Source organism: Apis mellifera, linkage group LG1 (assembly GCF_003254395.2).
Source record: "Apis mellifera strain DH4 linkage group LG1, Amel_HAv3.1, whole genome shotgun sequence".
In the NCBI taxonomy this organism is placed as follows: Eukaryota; Metazoa; Arthropoda; class Insecta; order Hymenoptera; family Apidae; genus Apis; species Apis mellifera.
In genome coordinates, this window is record NC_037638.1 from 7,963,808 (window position 1) to 7,988,187 (window position 24,380).

General features: G+C 24.3%; 4 protein-coding genes across 9 annotated transcripts in view; 3 read left to right on the plus strand and 1 right to left on the minus strand.

Moving 5' to 3' along the window:
• The first annotated feature begins 866 nt into the window (after positions 1–866).
• LOC100577481 (protein arginine N-methyltransferase 9) lies at positions 867–4,604 on the plus strand. Its single transcript, XM_006565301.3, has 7 exons — positions 867–1,397; positions 1,461–1,587; positions 1,708–2,109; positions 2,223–3,224; positions 3,349–3,505; positions 3,977–4,042; positions 4,129–4,604. Exons 1-7 carry the CDS (start codon positions 1,235–1,237, stop codon positions 4,468–4,470), a joined length of 2,259 nt encoding a protein of 752 aa, XP_006565364.1. The 5' UTR covers positions 867–1,234; the 3' UTR covers positions 4,471–4,604.
• LOC100576770 (serine hydrolase-like protein 2) lies at positions 4,493–6,340 on the minus strand. 3 transcript variants are annotated; one of them, XM_006565299.3, is made up of 2 exons: positions 6,296–6,340; positions 4,493–5,609 (listed from the first exon to the last, which is right to left on the minus strand). In XM_006565299.3, exon 2 carries the CDS (start codon positions 5,562–5,564, stop codon positions 4,674–4,676), a length of 891 nt encoding a protein of 296 aa, XP_006565362.1. In that variant the 5' UTR covers positions 5,565–5,609; positions 6,296–6,340; the 3' UTR covers positions 4,493–4,673. The 3 variants fall into 3 exon arrangements, with proteins under 3 accessions (XP_006565362.1, XP_006565363.2, XP_003250615.1); XM_006565300.3 differs by lacking the exon at positions 6,296–6,340 and adding an exon at positions 5,737–6,118; XM_003250567.4 differs by lacking the exon at positions 6,296–6,340 and adding an exon at positions 5,769–6,114.
• Positions 6,341–7,518: 1,178 nt separating this feature from the next.
• On the plus strand, positions 7,519–12,911 carry LOC413754 (polycomb protein Sfmbt). Of its 4 annotated transcripts, none has more exons than XM_026440364.1 (11): positions 7,519–7,647; positions 8,157–8,334; positions 8,843–9,135; positions 9,279–9,513; positions 9,597–9,796; positions 9,883–10,077; positions 10,226–10,490; positions 10,586–11,322; positions 11,448–11,703; positions 12,042–12,391; positions 12,565–12,911. In XM_026440364.1, exons 2-11 carry the CDS (start codon positions 8,313–8,315, stop codon positions 12,892–12,894), a joined length of 2,883 nt encoding a protein of 960 aa, XP_026296149.1. In that variant the 5' UTR covers positions 7,519–7,647; positions 8,157–8,312; the 3' UTR covers positions 12,895–12,911. The 4 variants fall into 4 exon arrangements, with proteins under 4 accessions (XP_026296149.1, XP_026296166.1, XP_026296175.1 ...); XM_026440381.1 differs by having other exon boundaries at positions 8,867–9,135; XM_026440390.1 differs by lacking the exon at positions 7,519–7,647 and having other exon boundaries at positions 8,304–8,483; positions 8,867–9,135.
• Positions 12,912–17,753: 4,842 nt separating this feature from the next.
• LOC726729 (helix-loop-helix protein 11) overlaps positions 17,754–24,380 on the plus strand; it is a 166,157-nt gene continuing 159,530 nt past the window's right edge. The window contains exon 1 of the mRNA XM_001122450.5: positions 17,754–18,369. Within this exon, the coding sequence (XP_001122450.1) occupies positions 18,287–18,369 (83 nt within the window). The 5' untranslated portion in view covers positions 17,754–18,286. The remainder of the gene's footprint in view (positions 18,370–24,380) is intronic.

Here is a 24,380-nt window from a genome sequence, read left to right on the forward strand (position 1 = left end):
AATAATATGAAGTATAATATAGACATGATATTTTATGAAACTTTGTATCATATATTCTAAATAAAACTATCATATATTCTAAAAAAAACTAGTGATCTTGAAAAAAAATAATATATCTTATTTAATAATACATAGAAATACAAAATGAGATAGAAAACCAGAATTGGACATTAATTCGTTGAAAAAATAATTAGTTAAAAATTTCAAATAAAATTACTTATTAAAATGTTTGAATAATACTTATTCGTAACTATTATAGTTGATCCATTGTTTATATAACCTCGATTATTTGGCATTACAATTATTTGCAATTATTCGATGTTTTGACCATGAAAATGATTTGTAAAATCATTGATAAAATTGATTGATAAAATTTGATGTTTTAAATAAAGTATAATATATTGAAGTAACTTTAATCTTAATTTCAATTATTTTGCCTATCCATTCGTCACATTCTACTTCTGGCTCGTACTTCATTACGAACTTAAATTGTTTATCAATTAATAAATAAATCAATATTTTTTATAGTATATTATAGTATATTAATTTTTGTATTTATTTGGCTCTTTTTTAAAATCTTCTCTAAAATCCTTCGAAAGTATTCTACAAATATATATATATGAGAATTATGAAAATAGCAAAGCAGTCAAATGACTTTTATATTCCTATGATAAGCAATATATATTATATATATTCTATATATTTCTCGTTTATGATTATGATGATATATTTTGATTGATTTTTTGTGCGGTCAGAATATTTAAGAAAATTTCATTAAGTGCTAGATCTATCTTATATCTTGTCTGTGCCATTAGAATGCAAGATAAAAATATGGAATGATAAGTCTATTCTATATTTTGTCTATGCTATAAGTAATTCTAAAACATAATACAAATTTAATTTTAATTTTAAGTAATATGAGATATTGCATGAAATTTGTGTCATATTATTCCATCGAATATGTATTTTCATATTAATTTACATTAAGTTAAAAAATATTTTAAAAATTGAAAAATTAAAATTTATTGAAAATTAATTCCATCTATTATTATTAGTAGATAGTACATCGATATCAAAATTATACAATTTTCTAAACTATTTATAAAATAATTAGATTAATTAGATTATGTATAATTGTAATTAATAAATACTTTTATTTTATTTCAAATAGTAAAAAAGGGTATGTTTCTTCATGATAAATATAAATCAAGAAAAATATTAAATATCATCAAAAATGCAGAAAGAATTAAATAATATAGTTGAAAAATCATTACAAAAAGCTTATGATCATGATAGAACTGGGAATGTAGGAAAGGCATATGCATATTATACTGTTGTAGCAGAATTATGTCCTAGGAAAAGATCAGAAATTGAAGAAGCATTTGTTGATGTTCTTTGTATGTTGTTATATATATAATTGTTTTTTTTTTTAAGAAAAATTTAAAAATATTATTTTTTAGGTCAATGGGGAATTCAATTAGCAGGAGAAAATAGATTTGCAGATGTTTTTTTATGTTACAAGCGTTCATTAGATATTTATCCAAATAATTCTCGTATGTTAAATAATTTTGCAGCTCATCTTTTAAGGTAAGTAAACTCATTGTTTATGTAAATTTATTATCAGTCAATTTAAAATTGATTTTTTGATATGACAGATATCATGACCGCTAAAATTCCTTATAATGAGGAAAAAATATATTGTTAAAGGAATAATGATCCAATAGAGGCAATAAAATTTTTAAAGAGAGCTCTGCAAGCCAATCCTAATTTTTTACCTGCTGAAAGGAACTTGCAAAATGCATTTAGCATGGCTGTAGATAGATGGCATTTTCCAATGTTAAATGATAAACATAGAAATGCTGCATTTGAATGTGTAATTCGTAAAAGAATTGCTCAAGGATATGATACTGTATTAGATGTGGGAACTGGTACAGGGTTATTAAGTCTATATGCACAAAATGCAGGTGCCAAACAAATTTATGCTTGTGAATGTTCACCAGTAATGTTAAAAATTGCAAAGAAAGTATTTGAAACAAATGATGCTGAGAACATAATATTATTACCCAAACTTTCTTCAGATCTTGTAATTCCTACAGATATTAGAGAAAGGTTAGTTTTATAATAATAAATATAATAATAAATCATTAATATAATAAACAAAATTAAGTTTATTTTATGTATAAAAAATTTTAATTTTATTCAAAATATTTTCTTTTTTTTAGAGTAAAATTAGTAGTTACAGAAACTTTTGATGCTGGTTTATTTGGAGAACATGTGATACCATCCATGATAAGCGTACATTTGAATGTTTTGGATAAAAATGGTATAGTGATACCAATGGGAGCTACACTCTATGTAGCTGCTGTTGAATGTGAATATATAAGAAACAAATCAGCTGTGATTTTTGATAAAATAAAACATTTTTGTCCTTTAAACTTTGATAATATATCTGTATTATTAGATGAGGAATACTATGATACAGAAAATTTAAAAAATGTGGATGTTACTTATATAGTAGAACCTACTGCTTTTTTTACTATTAATTTTAATGATTTATCAGATTTACAACAATTTAATATTGATGGCATAAAAAACATAATAAATATAACATGTAAATGCAATGGTACTATAGATGGTTTAATAACATGGTTTAAATTACATCTTGATGAAGAAATAACAATAGATACCTCAGAAAAGAAATCATGTTGGCAAGTTGCTATTTTTCCTACAATACCAAAATTATTGAAGAAGGATGATATAATTATAATTAAAGGAGAAATGTTAAAAGGAAAACTTAAATGTTCATATACATTGAATAATTGTCAATATGATAACTATGATTATAAATTTTTATATCGTTTACCAAAAGAAGTTGTAACATTTTTAAATGATATTGAATATATAAAATTACTTACTGAAGTTAGTAAATCATTTGTTAACAAAGAAATACACAGTATTTTAGATACTTCTCCATTTCCTATTTATGGATTAATATTATTAAAAGAAAATAAATATAGTGAAGTTTTATATTATAAAAATGAAAATATAATGTTTCAACAATTTATTAAACAAATAGCAGAGCAAAATGGTTTCAAGAATAAACTATGTGTTGTATCGAAATATAATCATATTAAACATTCTTTAGATACAATATTTATTCATGATTTTGATATTAAAGGAGAATTAAAAGATTATAATGAAGAACACAATCATGAATTTTTCAGGTAAATTTAAAAAGTATATTAATTAAATAAAACATATAATATAATTAAATAAAATATATAATTACATTTTAATTTAATTTAAAAAAGATCATAATTTAATTGAAAACATATGATATTTTTACAGATGTTTACTTAAACCAAATGGCATTTTATTACCTGAACAAATATTTTTTGTAGGCCAACTTGTATTTTCGGATGATTTGCCAAATATGGTTTATGTAGAAGACAAAAATTTACAAAATATGTCGACAATTACATTTAATACATCAAATTTTGAAAAGGTATATTTATAAAACAGATATGTTTAATTTGTTTGCTTCTATTAAATATATTAATATATCATATGATATCTAATTTAGCATACAATAATATTTTTCTAATATATTATGTAATTTCATTATATATCATATATTATTTTTATATTATTATATATATCATATATTATTTTTATACTATTATAAATTGTTTTTAAAATTATACAATATATCAAAAAATTTTTTTTTTCAATAGTGCAAGAATTTTAAAATTTATTTGATTAAAAAATTATGAGATAAAAAATTAGAGAAATAAAAATTATGTTTATTTAATATATTGTTAATAATGTTTATTTAATATATTGATTATAAAATTATATTATTATAATATAAAAAATTATGAAAATATTTGTTAAATTAAAATATATTCATAAATTATAAAAAATATTATAAAAAATAATATGTAATTATTTTATAATTATTTTTTTTTTTTTACAGGGAATTCATAATACTTTTAATAGTACAACTTCTTATGGCATTGCACAATATATTAATGAATTTAAGGTAAAGTAAAAATTATAGTTATAAATAAGTTATAAAAAAAAATAATTAACTTATGAATAATATTTATTGTATCTATGATATTACAGATAAATCAAATTTTCGATTTGAATTCAAGTTTATATTTATATGAACCTTTATCTGATGTAAATGTATTGATAGAAATGAGAGAAAATGAAGTTGCTGAACGTGTGATAAATTTTGGAAAAATTAGTGCCACTAATAATAAATTATTGCCAAATGCCTTAGTATGTTGGTATAAAGTTAGATTAACATTAAATCACAATTATGATACAAAAAGAAATGGATCATTTATGAATCATACAGCAATATTATTAGAAGATGAGTTAAAAAATTCTATTTTACAAGGTAATGAGGTATGTATAAAAGTTCAGCAAGCTGAAGGAATAATTCGAATAAAAGTTAAATAATTTAAACTACATACAAATTTATATAATTATAATATACTTAAAATGTACATTTGTTTACATACTTCAAAAATTGAAGTACAATATAAAATAAGAATACATACAATAAAATTTATATATATATAAAAAATAAAAAATTATTTATATCAATTTATCCTATATATTTCCATAATGATATCATTAATTCTACTTTTCTAAAAATAAAATTATAATTTACTTTGCAAATCATTAGTATTTAGAAATTTACATATATGAAATGCTATTCTTTCAGGATAATTATTATGTACATCATGATTTCCATTTACAGTAATTACAGAAATTTTATTTTTCTCACAAATATTACGAATTGTATTTAATAATTCTAATAAAAAATCTACTTGACTGGAATTATCTGCTACAATTACTAATGTTTTAGTTGCATATTTAATAAAAAATTTTTTTTGTTGTTCTTTTGTAAAAGATGGTTTTATCATAAATCTTAATCTTGTATCACGATTATATTTGTACAAATTGTTAACTTTAGTAACAGCACGTTTAAATACAGCTTCTGCAGCATCTAATTTTAATGTTTCTTGTCTTTTAAATTTTAAAGCATATATTATTTCATCTTTAGTATAAAGTGTTCCAGAGTCTTTAGCATAAGCATCTAGATTATATTTATCTTGAATATGAAAAACAACATTCTCAATAGGAATAGATATAAAACCATCAATTGCTATTATTTTTTCAAATCTTCCAGGATATAAAATACTGAAATATGTCCCAATATGAGCTCCAAAACTATGTCCTATATATATGCAGGTTTTCCATTTCAATGCATTTAAAACAAGCAATATTGAATATACATAATCAAAAAAATGTAATGGTGTTCCATATGATAATGGAGATGACAACCCATGTCCTGGTAAATCTATGCTTACATATTGATACTCTTGTGGAAGAAGTTGAACTAACCTATCAAATGATCCTGCATTATCTAAAATACCATGTACCATTAAAATTTTCTTTTCTTTCAAGGGACCATAAACTTTGGCTGCAATATGACCCCATGGTACTGGAAACTTTATTTCTATTGATGTTTTTTGTATTTGATCCATATTGTAATTTGAGTCAAAATAATCTTCGTTTGTTATTTTATTTTCCTGTAAAAATAAAAATTCTTTATTGAAAAAAATGAAAATATATTAATATTAATAAAATAATAATAATAATAATATTAATAAATAATATAATTTGTTTTTTAATTATAAAATAATTAATATTACAAACGTTGTAATTATATTTGAAATAAAAACACATACATTTGAAATATAAATACGCATATTAAGAATCAAAGATTTAAAGAAAAGAAATAAAAATTTTGCAAGTCATTGTTTAAAGTGAAGATAAAATGATGATAAACTATATGTGTGTGTGTGTGTGTGTGTTGTGTATGTGTATGCGCGTGTGGGTGCGTGCGTGTGATGTGTATTAATACATAAATTATTACTACTAATCTAATTTTATATATATATTATCTATATATCGATTAATAAATCGAATCTTCAGAGCTTAACAAAATAGCTTGATAGATATTGCAATTTTAATTATTGAATAACAAAATATCAATATTAAAATACAAAATATTTATAAAATATATCAATTTTTATCGACATAAATTTTACTATATATTTAACTTTCATGAAAATGACTTATATTTGTGTCAATTTATATTTATATTAAAAAACAAATAATTCCACGAAGTTTGTGAAAATGTAATTTTTCATTTTATATCTCAGAATTTTAAAAACTATCGTAATTTTTTTAAATTTTGGTTATATAATTTTACATTCGATAATTTATTGTGTTAAATAATGTATATAATAAAAAAATATAATTATATTTTTATATAAATTTATGTAGCAATATACGTATATCAATTTCTATAAAAAAAAACGATTATTTTTCAATTATATATTTCTAATATATTATGATTTTGAAAAAATTAAAATCAAACGTTATAATGTTTCTTTTCAACACTAAACTCTTATATAACTTCTTTTTAAATATTTATAGATTTTTATATGTAGAATCCGAAAATTAAAGCATTCATTGTCTAAATTTAATGATTTAAAAGTTATTTACATGTAAAGTGAATTATATAATATATTAAATTTTTTAATCAATTTGATCCATAATTTAATAAAAATCTCAGTGCACAATTAAAAAATTCCATATGATGCAATTAGTATTATAATATATAATTATTTAATCAATAAAAAATATACTATCATAAATCACAAATATACAAATACATGCAAATATATACAAATTTATTGTTAATTTAATATAAATTAAATTAAAATTTAATTCTCAATCATTGTAAAATGGTAATAGAAGAACATAATTTAATATGAATTGGTGATAATATATTTTGAATTTTTTATTTAAATGAATTTGAATTTGATATGTGACTTCTATTGTTTAATCATACAATAGATAAAATTCCAATATGAAATTATATAAATTGTAAAAGTTTTTTTACAAATATAAATAAAATTTTTACAATTTATATAATTTCATATTAGAATTTTATTTAATATATGATTAAATGGAAATTTTCAAATTTTTTACAAATAATTTTTAAATTATTGAGTTATATATTAACTTTTTTAACTATTATTTTTGAATTTTGGATATTAAAATTTATAAAAACATAAAAAAATTCAAAAATTTTTATGACTTTTTCTAAAATTTGATTAAATTATATATATAATAATAATAATAATTATAATAATAATAAATGATTTTATGTAAGATTTAATGTATTAAATAGTTTTATGAAATATTCAAAATTAAATAGCATGATAAACAAAGATACTTAAATTAATACGCAAATAAGCAAATTAAATAGAAATAAATTATATTTTGAATAATAAATTAAACTTTTTTATTTTTAATATAAAAAAACTTAGATATAATTATACATTTTTAGAAAAAGATAATATTTATATGTGTAGTATTTAATGTGACTAATTTTTTCAAAAATAAATCATATAATAATGAATAGTTTATTAACTTTTATTATAATAACAGTTATTTTTTATATCTTCTAAAGGAAGATAATATCATTTAATCGCATAAACTAAATGAATGGAATTCTGAAGAGAAAATGGAAACAAAAATTTTTAATCTGTTTTGGTATGATAAAAATTATAATAATATTATTTCTTAAAACTATTTATAAATTATAAATTGTATACATTTAAAATAATTAAGAATAAATTTGATTAGATTTATTATAAACTAATTTTATTATTATATCTTTAAATCATATTTATTTGAATTTGTTGTTTTTATAAATAATATTATAAAATGAAAAAAAAATATATTTAATTTTAGAAAACAATACAACTTTAAAACAAAATTTTTTCTTCTATTAAATGTTATATAATCATGTAAATAATAATGAAATTACAATTTAATATTAATATTAATATTATTAATATATATTATAGTAATAAAATTATTTTAATATTTTTTTCTAAAATAGAATATATACTTAAATTATTAAATTATTAGATTTTAATTTAGATTATATGATTTAATATTGATGTAAATAATTAATAATTATATTTAAATTTATTAATTTTAAATTAAATAATTGTTATATATTTGTGTGATATATTTTGGTCATATCTTTTCCTTAGATTCTTCATATTAGATTTCTGATATGAAATAATAAGAAGTGAAGAATTAAAATTTCGTTTATACCGCCCAGTTTATAATAACAATGATTCATATCAGATGGCGTTGCAATTTGTACATCACTTGAATATACAGGAGTTTTCTGACTCTGCTTTGTCATGGACATGCAAGCTTCTAATGGTTCGTACTTGTTTTCCTACGCTATGTGATATGTTCGCGCGTTAAATTACATCGTAATTTATGATCTTGGGATTGAATACTTTACACAGGATATGGTGTATCTTCAAAGAGAATCTTCTTCTTTTGAGACATGTTTCCCAGTGGAAAAGGTTGAATAAATGTTGATTTTCAAAGCTTCGGCGTCGCTTTGAGAAATAAATCATATTGAGTTTTTTTTTTTACATTTTATATTATATAGAATAGATTTTAATTACAGTATTATCAATTTAAAAAACTATTTTTGTATTATATATTGTATAGTGCATTGTCGTTAAATTTTGTATATATTAAGAATCGTCTTACCTATTAAGTATCTTAATTTCATTAAATTTATTATATTTATATAAAATAATTTGTTTCATGTTGAAATGTTATTATTTCAATTATAATAATTCGTTATTTGACATTAAAAAATATTAATGTACATAATCTATCTAAAAGTAATATTTTAATCATTATGTGAATATAGGAATGGATATTTGTATGAATTCAGTGTATGCTTCCATCCCTGGATTACCGGAATTAGGGATGGTATGGATGGGAGATATGATGGTACATGGAGAACCAACACATGAACTTATGTTGGATCCACGTCAAGCTGAAAGTCCATTCTTTTCTCATGGTTCAAATCCATATGAAGACATTAGGAATCATCAAATTGCACCTACAACTATGGTACGGTACCTACCACCCCAATTTCCTAATGAATGTTCAGAACCTGATGAAGCTATGGAAGCTGTTGATGCCCAAGAAATACAACAAGTAAATTTAATTAAATATTTTTAAAATATGATATATGTATATATATATATATATATATATATATATATATATATATATATATATATATTGAACTTATAATATATATATAATATGAAAGTTATGCCACATTTATTATTTTCTAGGAATATGATTCACAATCTGAAAGGCAAGAAATGACAGAATATTTGACATTAGAAGATTATATGGGTGATGAAGAACGGGAACAAGTTGTAAACAATGCAGCAACACAAACTACTCAAGACAATCGTAATAGAAAAATAAAACCTATAAAACATCCTGGATTGGTTTTAAAGACACCAATTGCATATCAACCACATACAGATTTAAATTTTATTCCCATTCGTAAGGATGGTATAGGTAAAATATAAATTCAATATAATACATTGTAATACATTTTAAATATAAATAGAAATTATTTATCATAAATTATTTTTTTATAGCTGTTTGTGAAAAATGTGGTGCTATTGGTGTAAAACATGCATTTTACACCAAAGAACGTCGATTTTGTAGCAGAGCATGTGCAAGATCTTCAGAACATACTGCTCCTACTGCTGATTCTACATACAGTCCATCTCATTCAATAGAAGCACCTACATCTCTAAATTCATCATCTCCAAATGAGTCTAAAGTAATGAAAAATGTAAGTTTATGTAATAAAAGTAATTTGTGTAAATTTGTAATTGTAATTTTAAAAGATTATATAATATTTTATTTTAAATTTTTTAGGCCATAGTAAAAGAAGAAACAGATATAAAAGAATCTTCTGAACTTGAAAAAGAGAAAGTTATATCTGAACTAGTAATGCCAGAGGATTTACCTGTAAGAAGAAAAAGAACTGCTGAAATGGCAGGTTCTTATGATTGGACTCCACAGTTAATTGAACCTGGATTTTGTGCTGCTCCAGTATCTTGCTTTAAACATGTTAGTGTTCTATGTAGTTCTAAATATTCTATTCAATATTAAAATTATATAAATATAATATAAATTATATATAATTTATAATTTATCTTTTATAATTCTTAATTTATATATTTTGCAATTTTTTTTAATTTAAATTTTTATATTTTAGGCACCTATATCAGAAATATGGGATAATATCACAGTTGGCATGAAAGTAGAAGTTGAAAATACTGATTGTGATGAAGTATGTGAAGCTTTTCCAGATTCTTTTTGGGTTGCTACTGTATTACGTATATCTGGATATAGAGCTTTGTTAAGGTATGAAGGTTTTGGACTTAATGCTGACAAAGATTTTTGGGTATCATTGTGCTCGAATGATATACATCCAGTAGGTTGGTGTGCAACAATCGGCAAACCTCTTATTCCACCTAATAGTAAGTAAATATCTTTTATAAAGTATATATTTTCATTAATATTTTCTTTTTTTTTCTTCTAAAATCAATAACAATAAATTAATAATTTTTTTCAGCAATTGCTAATAAGTACAAAGACTGGAAAGATTTTTTAATGAGACGATTAACAGGTGCAAGAACACTGCCAACTAATTTTTATAATAAAGTTAATGATAGTATGAAATCGCGTTTTAGATGTGGACTTCATTTAGAAGTAGTAGACAAAAATAGAATCTCGCAAGTAAAAGTAGCAACAATACAAAAAATTGTGGGTAAACGGTTACATGTACGATATTATGATTCACCACCCGAAGATAATGGTTTTTGGTGCCACGAAGATTCCCCGCTTATACATCCCGTTGGTTGGGCTAAACGTATAGGACAAACATTGGATGCATATCCTGAATATTTAGAGCGTGTGTCAAAATCAAAATTGTGTGAAGATGATGCGACTGAAGATCTCTTCTATGTGCCAAAGAACCATCATGTACATCTTGGATATACATTTCGAGAAGGAATGAAAGTAGAAGCTATTGATCCTCTTAATCTTTCTGCCATATGTGCAGCAACAGTTATGCAAGTTTTAAAAGAGGATTATATAATGATCCGCATAGATAGTTATGATGAAGATGCAAGTGGTGCTGATTGGTTTTGCTATCATTCATGTTCACCTTGTATCTTTCCAATTGGATTTTGTTCTCAACATGGATTACCACTTACACCACCAAAGGGTTATGATCCTACTACATTTACATGGGATGCATATTTAACAGAGACAAACACTATACCTGCTCCTGTGCAGTTATTTAATAGGGTAATTTTAGAAACAATTTTAATAAGATTTTTATATAAATAAATATTTGTTATAATTTGTTATATTTTTGTATTTTATATTTGTTTATAGATTTATTTTTAGATAAATAGAAATTTTTATTATAGGAAATACCTCAACATGGATTTATTGAAGGAATGAGACTTGAAGCTGCTGATCTAATGGATCCTAGATTAGTTTGTGTTGCTACTATTACTAGGGTAATTGGAAGGTTATTAAGAGTACACTTTGATGGTTGGGAGGATGAATATGATCAATGGTTAGATTGTCAGAGTCCTGACATTTATCCAGTTGGATGGTGTGACCTTGTTGATCATAAATTAGAAGGGCCCCGTGTACTCAATAAAAACACTAGTCCTACTGGTAAATATTCTTTTCATATTTTGATATTCTAATTTAGCTCAAAACTGATTTTTTATTTTGAAAATATTTTCGAAAATAGATTATTTTTTTCTATATAATAGTCATAATTATTTATGATTATAATATATGCAATTATACTTTGTGTAATTATTTTTATATGTAATATATTTTTCTATATGAATTGTAATTATATATTCCAAATAATAAACATAAATTTTAAAGAATTTTTTAATTATAATAATTGTGATAAATTATAAATTAAAATGATAAATGATTTAAATATTCAATGATGATGTTTTGATATATTTATTTTATTTATTTATTTATTTTTTTTTAAGTAAAATCACCAAGAGGCCTTAAACGTAAAGCTAAGAGAAAATTGAAGAAAAGCAACAAAGTATCTTGCGCGAAAAACATTCTACCTCGGCACAGTGAACGTATCAGCATGGCTCGCGAACGCGAACGCGAAGTTGAGCCTGCTCAAGGAATAAAAATTGAAAGAGAATGTGATTTGGAAAGTCTACCAGAACAAAGAAATAGGGAACCAGAACCAGCCGAAGAGCCAGCTGGACCTGATCAAACTTTACCTAGTCCTACTAGTGGACAAGGTCAAGCATTAAATGATACTCAAAGTGAGATACAAAGTCCTCCACCACCAAAAGAACGAACCGCAACATCATACATTAATGTGAGTATGGTTTGATTTATTTTTTATATTGCTTACATATTTAGAAATTTTTAAAAAATTATCAATAAATTTTTTTATTAAGATATCTATTAAATATAATATCAAATCTTATATAATCTTATTTAATAAATAATTTTAAATATAAAAATTTTTAAAGTAATTTTTTTTCATAGGTAACATCTGCCTCTAGCAAATACATCCCAAGGCTAGCAGATGGTGTTCAAAAAAGTTCTGAATCTGGTGACTTAGTGCCATCTGAGTGGAATGTGTTTGACGTTGCACAATTTCTTCGTGTTAACGATTGTGCAACATATTGCGATAATTTTAGTAAACGTAAAATAGATGGAAAAACTCTATTGACACTTACTAAGGACCAAATAATAGACCTTACAGGTTTTAAAGTTGGGCCTTCTTTAAAAATATATGATCTTATTCAACAATTGAAAATCAAAGTGAATCCAGCTCAGGAAAGGTTGAAATTAGGATTGAAAAAGTTATTATAACAAAGATAGTACATAGTTAATACCATGAATAAGTTCCATCATTGCATACAAATAAACATGGATTTACAGGTAAGGCATGTAGAAGCAAGTAATTAAAATTCATGTTTCATCATGGTTATATACAGTGTTTGTTATATGCTTTATTATTAATATATATATATATATATATATATATATATATATATATATATATGTATATGTATATACACATGTATATATACAGGATGTTCTAATGAAATACATAGACACATTTAAGGAATAATTTTAAAAATTGAAACGAATGCAAAAGTTGCATTGATATGCAAAAATGTCTGATAAAGTTTATTTTTTAAATTATAAGCAAATTAATTTTGCACTAGAAAAGAGATGGAAATAAAATATGATAAAAATAGAATAATTTCACTTTGCGCTTTTTTTAATACAAAATTAAATTATTTATAATTTGAAAAATAAGCTTTCTTTGATATTGATTATTAATGTTTGTATTTATTTAAACCTTTGAAATTATTTCTTAAATTTTCTATTTATTTTGTCTAAATATCTTGTATATAAGTATATGTATAAATAAATATATATACACATATGTATCAAAATTGCTAAAAATAGAGATTTTGCTCTCTCATCAATATCAATTTGAGAAGAATAACATTCATTTAAAAAAAGAAAAAGATTGATTTATTAAAAAAAAGAGGGAGAAAAAATTAATTATTTCGTTTTGAAATTATATAAATAATTTAAAAAATATTTACTTATATATTTAACATAAAGAAAGAGAAATAATTTTATTAAAAAATTTTAAAACATTTTAAAACATTTTCTCTTTTAAAAATTTACATTTTCAAGATTATCTGAAAATTAAATAGATAAATTTTCTTGAAATAACAAAAACACTGTAATATTAAATATATTATTTCTTTCTACATTAAAATAAAATACATAAATTACTTCAATATATACAACTAAACAGATGAATTCTAGAATGAAAAGATTTACATAAATTCATAATTATATACAGTTTGACTTTCTAACTTAATATTCTAACAATCTGATAGAAAAATAAAATGAAGATTCATATTTATATTTATGTAAATTGTTATCTGAAATATTAAGAGAAAATTTGTCATGTTGCATTTACATATTTTGATGTATATTAGAAGTTACTTATTCTAGCAATTTTTTATTTTTTCACGACGCCGTTATTTGTAAATCCATGCTTTCACGTTGCACTAAATTGATTGCAGATGCATGAACCACATTTAAAAAAATGCTAATATATTTAAGAATTTTTTTTAAACAAACCGAAAGTTAAAGAATGTAATTTAAAACAAAAATTTAGGAGTAAATCAACAAAAATATATTAGTGTGGGAAATAAAAATATAGTAAAATGAATCATAAAGTACAAATAACTTCTTGAATATCAATTCATTACAGTTTCAATCATATTTGCCTTAATCATATAATTCGCAATATTAAAATAGTTTTATGTATTTTAATAAATTTGTTGATTTACTCTTTATTGTAATCAAGAGCCACACACGCGTATGTACATAATTAAATAAAAAAAAATAATCAACTTCTAATCAATCTTGTAAATATAGCATTTAGCACAGTATTAGGTTTAGCTACTTTTTCTGAAAAAGAATGAAGAGATAACCACAGTATAAAAGAAGCATAATTGTTAGAAAGTGGTTGATGCATTTGTATAACAGATATTGTATCTATATGTAGCTTTATAATCATTACAGTAAATCAAACCAGTCGAGCAAAGTCTGAGACTAATTTGCCTTAGGCTCCTTATATACTATTTTTAGTATGATAGAGTAACATGGTTACTCTCTTTATTTATTCAATATTTTGGAATCTCATGAGGTACCAATTTAATTTGGTTCCAAACATTTTCTTAGCAGTTAATTGATAAAATATTAGATTCAAAACATATAAATGATCATCTAGATCTTATAGTCATGATCATACCAGAATTTGAATTGAAGTAAAGTGAAGTATTTTCTTTTGTTATGATAATGAGCGATTTTACATTAGCAATGTAAAAATTTATTAATTCGGAGAATATTATATAGATATATCTGCTGAAGAAAAAATAATGTTTTCTTAAATCATTGTGTACAAATTGGGAGGCATTATAAATAGTATTACAATTAGAAACATACGAAGTTTGGATTTTGTTTAAAATATATTAATCACACATAACTGTGAGTACAAAAGAATAAAACAATATCAATTACAAATTAAAAAACAAAAAATAACAAATTTCTATGTGTTATATCAATCATTTTTTATTTGAAAACAAAATAACGTCCAGTATAAAATTAGTATAAAAACTAATATAACAATTTTAATCTTTTCAGAGAAAAGCAATGTCTAATTTAAAAATATGAAAATATTTAAAAAAAAAAACATTTTTCTTCTTAAAAATTGTTTTATAATAATTAGATAATTTAAGATATGCAAACGCACTAATAATGGAAAATTAAATGATACGTGTATTTATGCAATTTTTTTACACGAAACATCGAGCATTTAAATAATACTACATACTAATTAAAATAAAACTGAAAAAAAGTTTAAATGTGCACTTCTCTTTCTGAACAAAAATATTTTTTACTCAGTCAAATAATACTGAGTAAATAGCTGTCTTATAATATATTAGTAAAAATGCTTCATGATTTCATACTTGCATACATGTCATTCCCCATTCACATTAAAAACAGTTAAAAATTTAAGATTAAAATAAGATTTATATTTTTAAAATTGGAAATATAAAATTTAGTTTTAAAAAAAAAATCATTTTCCGGATTAATGAATGAAACGAAATAAGAATAAGAAACGAAAAAATTGTTATTTTCATTTTACACATTTAAGGCGTATTCATAGTTATCTTTTTCTAAATTATAATGTATGCAATTTTTATTTTATATGATGTAAAATATTAATATAAATGAACATTATACATAAATAATAACTATGAATACAGCCTCTAAATATTATTTTTAGCCACTATATCAGAATATAAAAAAAATATAATTTAATCGACAGTATTTATCGATATGTTTGAAAGTGAGAATATCTTTATTTCCTCTTTTTATTTGTAAGTTCATGACTCCTATATTTTTTTTATACAATTAAAGAGAAATTGATTAAAAATAAATGTTTTTCATATATTGTAAAAAAATTTGCAAATAATGATGAAAGTACATTGTTTATATTAAATCATCTGAGTGTTTATATTTCAGTGTCGTTCCGTTATTTTTAGCATGTGCAATAATTGGCCGTTAGATGGCAGTAGCTACACGATTTTTGAGAACTTATTGATTTAAATAAGAAAAATTAATGAAATTTCTCTGAAAAAATTGTTTAAAAAATATTTTAACAAAAATTTATATGAATTTCATTATGAAAAATCAATTATAATAATTAAACTATATATTTAAACACTTTTAAAAATTATTAATTTTCAATAAATAATCAAAGCAGATAAAATTCATGAAGTATTTAAATATACGTGGTATTCTGAAAGTTTATTATTTTTATACTTATATTATTATACACTTATTTTTTTATACCTATTATTTTTTGCATATTATTAAAAAATACATTTTAAAAAATAATCAATTTATAAATGAATAAAATGTATTAAAATTATTTAAAGTCATATCACATAATATGAATAAAAATTTTAATATTATTTAATCAAAAAATATATATATATCTAATAAACATAATAAAATATATAAATTTAGATATTTAGACTCGCCATTTTAAATGAAAACAATATTAATTTAATGATAAATTATATAAGAGATAAAAATATTACTAATAAATATAATATAAAATTTTTTTTATTTATCACTTTATTTTACATATGTATTTTTCATCAATCATCTTAAAACATATTTATGTAAAAATAAACAAGACAATTTACTTAGGATATCATATATATCATATATATGAAGAAGCAACGAATTTTTATTATACTTTCGTATCATGTAACATTGCGCAGAAAACTTGATGAAGGACCAGGATAAAAGATTGTGTGCGCGCGCGTCATGGATGTACAGATGGCTTAACGTGGTATATGTGCGTTTACTTGTGAAGTGGGGGAAGTGGGGGAGACTGGCGTATTCTATGGGCGGGGCCTCTGCCAGCTGGCAGATGTTTCCCGCGCGGCCGCACCATTCCTCTAGCGTAAACCTACGCGACATGAAAGTAGTCCCTTCTATCGCGTTAAATATTTCTAACAATAGCTCGCTAAGAAGCATCTAGATATACCAGTGATCTGTTGTAAAGCAGTAGGTAGCCTGTTTACAACTACCTGCAGAAAACTGTGGAAACGCAATATGAAACCAAAGATGAGCTGGTGTGGGATTGGTCCAAAGAGAGTCATTGTCCAGGGCAGAGTACGATGTAGAGTTCACCCTAACCGCGTCCATTAAACTTTTCGCGAGTGCCTTGAAAATGGTTTTCGAGCGTTTAATACCGTGAATCTTTGTGCACGTCTGCAATTGTGTACCTGCAAATGTTACTATTGTGTTTTACCAGAATAGAAAATCAAGACAACGAACTTTATTACGCATTCGATTATATTTTCATTTATATAGTTTCACTACTACAGTGTGTGAGTGATATTTCCATCGATAAAGTATCCTGGATAATAATATTTAGTATGTGTCACGTGATGGTTTTGTCGGCATATACGTATAAAATTATCTTATAAATCGCGATGAAGTTTATAGAACGATTGATTTGAAATGTAGTACTATTTTATGAAATATTGGACATTATCAATTCATATTTTAAATCTTATAGTGAAATTTAAGTACTTTGTTAATATTCTTATTTATATATGCGTATTAATATTAATTCCATTGAACAAATATATACGATTAATTGAAGATATGTTAGAGTGCATACACGATAAAAATAAGTTGTATTAAAAATTGAATGTGTTTAACGGCACTTAAAATTTGCAAAGATTTTGTATAAATAAAGAGTGACGCATATTTATAAAAGGGAGAAAGGGGCACTGAATGGACCATAAATGGTGACGGCCCTGAAGCCGGTGGCGGAGTGATTCGTGGTACTCTGTGGGGGCCCTCAGCTGTTTCCCGCCAAAGATCGCCATTACAAAACGCGTTCGGGCGTTGTGTGTGCGCCGCGCGGAGTGGCTGTTCCGTGGACGAATCTCGGTGCGTGCCACCGTGGTTTAAAAAATTAATTAACGAGTTCCGGAGAATCCGCGTCATAGGCGTGAGGTGTGCGCGTCGTTTTTGTGGAGTGTGCGAGAAAAGCCCGTCGTCTTTTCGCTGCCGCGACGACGGTTGCTGGGACGTGGAATCGCGCGGCGGGATTCTCAGTGCTGCGGACTAACGAGATATGTCAGTGTTTGGTAGTGAGGATCGAATTCTACTTGAAGAAATTGTTGAAACCACCGAGGAACAAGAAACTAATTTGTGCGGGTAAGTTTTTCATAGATTAAACTACTTAAACTAAGCGTGAAAATTTTGAAGTAATCGGAATGTGCAAATGCACACACGGCCATGTGTCGACTCTGAAAATTCGTGTGAGTTACATACGCGTTCGCGTGTACGTCAGCATTATATAGTGTATAGAGCAGTTCAGTTTGACATGCCACGTCATTTCTGATTTTAAATACACGATATAGCGCTTTCTTTGCGAATTCAACAGCTAAGATGACATAAATTTATTGGTAAAGGAAGGCGTGCTTGTCCTCCTTATCAAATCATGCCAATTGCGACTGTAATAATGTCTATCACCTTCTCGTTCTATTCGCCATCATGTCGATACCATCGCTAACACCGTCATCACTGTCGACGTCGCGGTGTCATTGGCAAGTCTCGGTAATCGTGACACGGATAAAACGTGTACACAATACAAACAAAATCCTAGTCTCGATAGCCAGCTGTCGTGAAGCCGGCCGGCCGGCCGGCCGGCATAATAGTCTTCGTCTTCTATGTGATGCAATTAAATAAGATTATTTCATTCGATTCATAGTGAATTTTTTTTATTTTTATTTTAATTTTTCTAGTATCATATTTAGTATATATACGAAAGAATATTTATTTTTAATTATTTATATTGAAGATATGTCAAACGCATATACCATCGTTCACGCCCAAACAAGCATGGCGCGAGAATCATGTTTTAATAATTATTTTTTTAGCAATAATAAATATACAATTATTTAAATTCAATCGTAGATTTAAAAATGATTAAATTTTATTTTTTTCATTATTTTTTTTCATTATTTATAATATAATAATTTAAATAATGTTTTATAATATATTTTATTCAATTTTTTTATTATTTCCAATTTTTATTCTTGAATCTATAACTACTATATCATATTTAGTAAAAATTGTTTTAGAAATTTAATGTTAAGTGATTGTTAAAATAGATAGACATTGCTATTAATTGTTTACCGTTTTTTAAACATTTAAGATTTAAAAAGCATATATGCAGTATATATCAGAATAACATTTACATTCAGATTTTGTATAATATATACATACATACATACATACATACATATACATACATCATATATATATATGTGTGTGTGTATGTATATATGTATGTATATATTATTTTGTTTCCTTCGTGACACAATATTGCTTTTCTCTCTTTCGATCATTTTTCCGTTATGAATTCGTTAATCAACAAAAGTTGCAAAAGTAAATTCAAAAAAATTTTTATAATATACGATTCTATACAAATTTTTGTTTACATTGACGATAGAAATAGATGTGGTTTTTGGTTTTTTTTTTTTATCACCTAAGATAAATGAGAATGTTAAAATTTGAAAAAAGAAGTAATAAAGGCGGAATAAAGAAAAAAAAGACGAAAGGACGAGGAAAGCGAGTTCCTTTGTATACGGCCGAGTGACCGACAGCCGGCCAGGGTATACTACGTGCGTTACGTAAAGCCACGTTTGTTGCACAATAATGGGTCTCTATAAATAACTCGAAGCATGCCGCATCGGCGCGACTTCTTGTTTACATACGCTCATCACCGTGCTGCATTACGTTCACTCACACGGGGATGCTTCGATTTATCGTGTCTAGCTTCGTATGTAACCATTCGGCCACAATCTATCTCACGTGTAGATATGAAATTCACGAACATCGAAGCCGTTGACTACTTGTCGATATTACGTATGTAGTTGGTCTCGTATGCTTTCTTTATTCGTCTGGTTTGTTGTTTGACGTGCACGCGATAACGCGTAGGTAATACGCAAAACTATTACTCTCCGCATATATATGGTGTAAAGGAACGCTGTACAGTGTACGCCATAATTGATAGAGCTTGAATGAAGCAGTCGTTTGAGAAAGCGGTAAGAAACGCAGAAAGACATATGCGTATGATTTTACGCTATAAAATTCTCGTTGGAGGTATCAAGCGTAAATTATTACATCAATGTACGCGGCATACCTTACGTTCATGTTCGTATTATATTTATTTATTTTTTTTTTATGTTTATTAATAAGATCAATATAAAAGTTTGAGTGAATAATATATATTATGCGTATTATGTTACGTGAAATATGTTGATTTAACCTTTTTTATTTTATTGATTTCATTTTATGCTTATACCTGAGATTCGTTTATTTTATGTTTGTCAATAAAATGCATAATAATTTTAAATGATTAGTCGTATGTATAGATATATATATATATAGGATTTGTACTTTATTTTGTAAAATCTATTTACAATTTTCGGACATGTTCTTTTTTTTTACTAAAATAAATAAGAAATAAACTGAATATCTAATAATAAGATTAAGAAATAAATAAATTTCAAATATGATCTGCAATAATATAATATATATATATAGAGAAAACAATATATTTAATTTTTATTATATATGTTATGTCTTATTTTTATCAATTTTTTGAAAGCAATTCTAAATTTTTTCTGTTTTAATCCAATCCTCTTGAAATAGAAAGGATTGTTCATTTATGAGAACATCTGATATGTGTTTATTCTCTCACCACGCGACCTAGCGTATCAGCTGATTAAACGTTCTGTTATTACGTAATCAGATACAATTGATACTTCGCCGATCGTGATAAATTTTCTCTCGTGGTTATCACTACTTTGCACGGATGAAATGTTTTATGTGTACATACATATATATACATGTATATATATATATATAATGTATCATTTTAGTCATTGAAATGATGCGTCACTAATTTATAAGTAGTTGGATAATTATGATTAAATATTAACTATTTTTTATTTTTATGCTAGTATAAATATTTGGAAACAATCGATGTAAATTTATATTTACTGTATTACATTTAATAACTAGAAAACTTTTAGTAGTAAAAAAATTGAAAACTTTTTGCAATTTTGCCTTGTAAAATTGGAAAAGTAATTAATAACATGTATAGATCTATATATACATATTTCAAAGGTTTCCTTCATTTCTTTTTTATTATCTTATTATCGATTAAGTTCCTTTACTAGTTATAAACTTGCACGGAACGAATTATTATCTAATTTAAAATTTTTTATATATTTTTGGCTTATTAATTTATAGAAAAAAAATCGAACTGCGGTCCATCCGCCTAGTTTTTTTTTTTTTCTATCACGCGTTACATACAGATGAAATTACTGTCGCTCGATGCCCTATCGATTTTCTTTCGGTATTTACGTCAGCTATTCCTTTGTCGGTATGCGTATCACGCCGCGCTTAGTAATTATTATCACCACATCGTTTATCAACCGTTGGAGAATAAAATTCGCTCCGCTGATGGTACTTTTTCGTTCGCTTATTTGCACGACTTAATAAATCGGTCGAGCCAATCCTGACCACGGTCAATGTGGTTGCACCATATCGTACGTAGTTGCCTTTTTACGTATACGTATCTCGTACACATACCTACAGGTATGCATGTGTATATATCCGTAGCGAGTAGTCGGTTGGAGTAACAAAGATAACTAGTCAATGTGCACAGAAAGAAGAGAGAGGACTTGGATTGCGTATTGCATGCACTCGTATTAGGTTAATCTCTGTATTAAGTGCACTTGTACTTAATATAAGTTTAAATACGTAGTACGAAGTTATTATTATTATTTTTTTTTTAATACTTTTTTTCTTTTCTATTTTTAATTTTTGATTTATTTTTATATTTGAATTATATTATAAATATTAACGCGATATCGATCGTATTTAATATTGATAAAATTGATATTATTATACATAATTTGAAATAATTCTTGATGTTATAAAATTATAATGATAAAAAAATTATAATGATAAAAATCAAATGAAAAGGGGGGATAGAGTGATTAATGTCTTTGAAGTTATTGATCTTTTTTCCTTTTTTATTTTTATATTAATATTATTAATATTATATGAGTAAGTAATGATATATGAATATGACGATTTTAAATTTCTTTTTTAGAAATGCTATAGATATATATTAATGCTTATATATATATATATATATATATATATATAGATTGATAGATAAATAATATTTATGTATACATATTTAATTTTTTCTTATGACGTTTATATATATTTTTTTCTTATTTTTTTAAATTCATTGTCGATATAGAATAAAACGTTTTTAAGTTTGTATAATTACAAAATTAAGAAACGGAAAACTGGTATGATTTAGATTTATGATAAACATAAACCATATTGTTTACGTTTATCATAAACCCAAACTTGCGTGTACCATGATAATCCTTATCATATCTATTAGACTATAGTCTATGTTTTCTAAAATAATAAGAAACATTACATACGAAATAGAGAATATTAGTTAAGAAATATGTTGTAATTACTTTTGACATCATTCAAAGGTTAATATAAATAAAATTTATCTAAAATATTTATTCATTATGGATTTTTAATTTTTACTTGAATGAATATTCATTATAAATGAAAGAATAAGACGAATATTAAAAAATTAATTAATTTTTCCGGCTACTTATCATTGATTTTTAAAATATACAAAATAAAAAACAATATAATGAACCGAAGAAAATTTACATCGAAATCTTAAATAATTCAAAATATTTAATAAATTATTGAAATTTTAAATATCTATTTTTTATAGGAATAACTATATAGATATAAATATACAAGTGTCTGTTTATTTTTTTATTCGTTTACTTATATATTTATTGAAAGATATATACATTAATTTTCAAAATTTTATTAAATTATTATTTAAAATAAGTTTTGTAAACTATTTTTGATGGAAAAAATATTTTTATATATAAAATTTTCTTTTTAAAACGATTCATCAAATATTATTCATTTTATTAAAAAATTTTGATATTTTTAAATATACTGATTTTTGGACCATACAGCAAATATTTGATAAGAAACTGGAATTCGTACAAAAACTTTTTTGCGATCACGGTTAATTATAGAATTGGGTAAAGTGAGATAACGTGTTTTATTGAGTTGGCCCGATACGTTTTCTTACAAAATCATAGTAGAGTTAAATTTAATTGAAGAAAATGGTTCACGATCTTTTTAGAACAGATAATATTATATAATTCAAATAAAAATTTTATTGTATATTATTAAATGAATTCTTATTATATATTCATTATATATTCACTAATGTAATTAAATTCTCATTGATAAATATGATATAGTAATAAAAATAATTTTAGAATATTTATAATATTACTTCAAGACTTTAAACAATTTTTAATCAGGTATTTATTTGGAATATTTTAACAGATTTTAGAATAACATGATTAAATTAAAATAGAAAGAATAATGAAAAATTGAAATAATCGTATCAAATGAAATTTTCAATAATTTGTAATAAAAATTTAATTATATATTGCGATTCTCACCAGTAGATTTTATCCATAGATGTAATTTCTACGATGCATGTTTAGAATAAAAAAATAATTAGCCGCGTATATGATTCCAATTTTTCCGTCTGAATAAATTTTATTATAAAATAATAATAATGCTGTTCTTCTAGTTTGTAAATAAAAAAAAAAAATCACGATGACGCGTCCCGTCATTGCACTGCAAAATCTCAGCACTTGGCTGGCCTCGTCTAGGAATGGACTTAACACTTGCTGCAACTGTGCATATTTGAAAATCTCGTTATCTGTCTGTACTTGCGGCCTTAAGGGTTAAGTCGGTTGAACATGCCCTGATATTGATTCCCATATTTTTCACGTATCCCTCATGTGAAAAATCATTAAATAAAAAAAAATGCTGTTATTAAAATAGATTGACGAAAAAATATTTTTCAAATGTTCATATCTTATTTTTAAAAAATCAAAATTAATAATTAAAATGAAATTATCGTACAAGATAAATATAATATTTTTAACTTAATCGAGTTTTATGGTGTTCTCTTGCCATTACAATGATGTTCTTTTTTTTTTTTTTTTTTTTTTTTGAATCCTTTGAATTTTTATCTTACCACGGCAGACAGTTAAACTACGAAAATG

What these genes read in the sequence shown, in the direction of transcription:
- LOC100577481 (XM_006565301.3), top strand. Translation starts at nt 1,235, where the DNA reads ATGCAGAAAGAATTAAATAATATAGTTGAAAAATCATTACAAAAAGCT. An exon ending in CCTACAGATATTAGAGAAAG is followed by an intron (nt 2,110 to 2,222) that starts GTTAGTTTTATA and finishes TCTTTTTTTTAG; the next exon opens with AGTAAAATTAGTAGTTACAG. An exon ending in ATACATCAAATTTTGAAAAG is followed by an intron (nt 3,506 to 3,976) that starts GTATATTTATAA and finishes TTTTTTTTACAG; the next exon opens with GGAATTCATAATACTTTTAA.
- LOC100576770 (XM_006565300.3), bottom strand. Translation starts at nt 5,766, where the DNA reads ATGTGTTTTTATTTCAAATATAATTACAAC. An exon ending in ATTTCAAATATAATTACAAC is followed by an intron (nt 5,610 to 5,736) that starts GTTTGTAATATT and finishes TTATTTTTACAG; the next exon opens with GAAAATAAAATAACAAACGA.
- LOC413754 (XM_026440364.1), top strand. Translation starts at nt 8,313, where the DNA reads ATGGACATGCAAGCTTCTAATG. An exon ending in ATGCCCAAGAAATACAACAA is followed by an intron (nt 9,136 to 9,278) that starts GTAAATTTAATT and finishes ATTATTTTCTAG; the next exon opens with GAATATGATTCACAATCTGA. An exon ending in CTGTGCAGTTATTTAATAGG is followed by an intron (nt 11,323 to 11,447) that starts GTAATTTTAGAA and finishes TTTTTATTATAG; the next exon opens with GAAATACCTCAACATGGATT.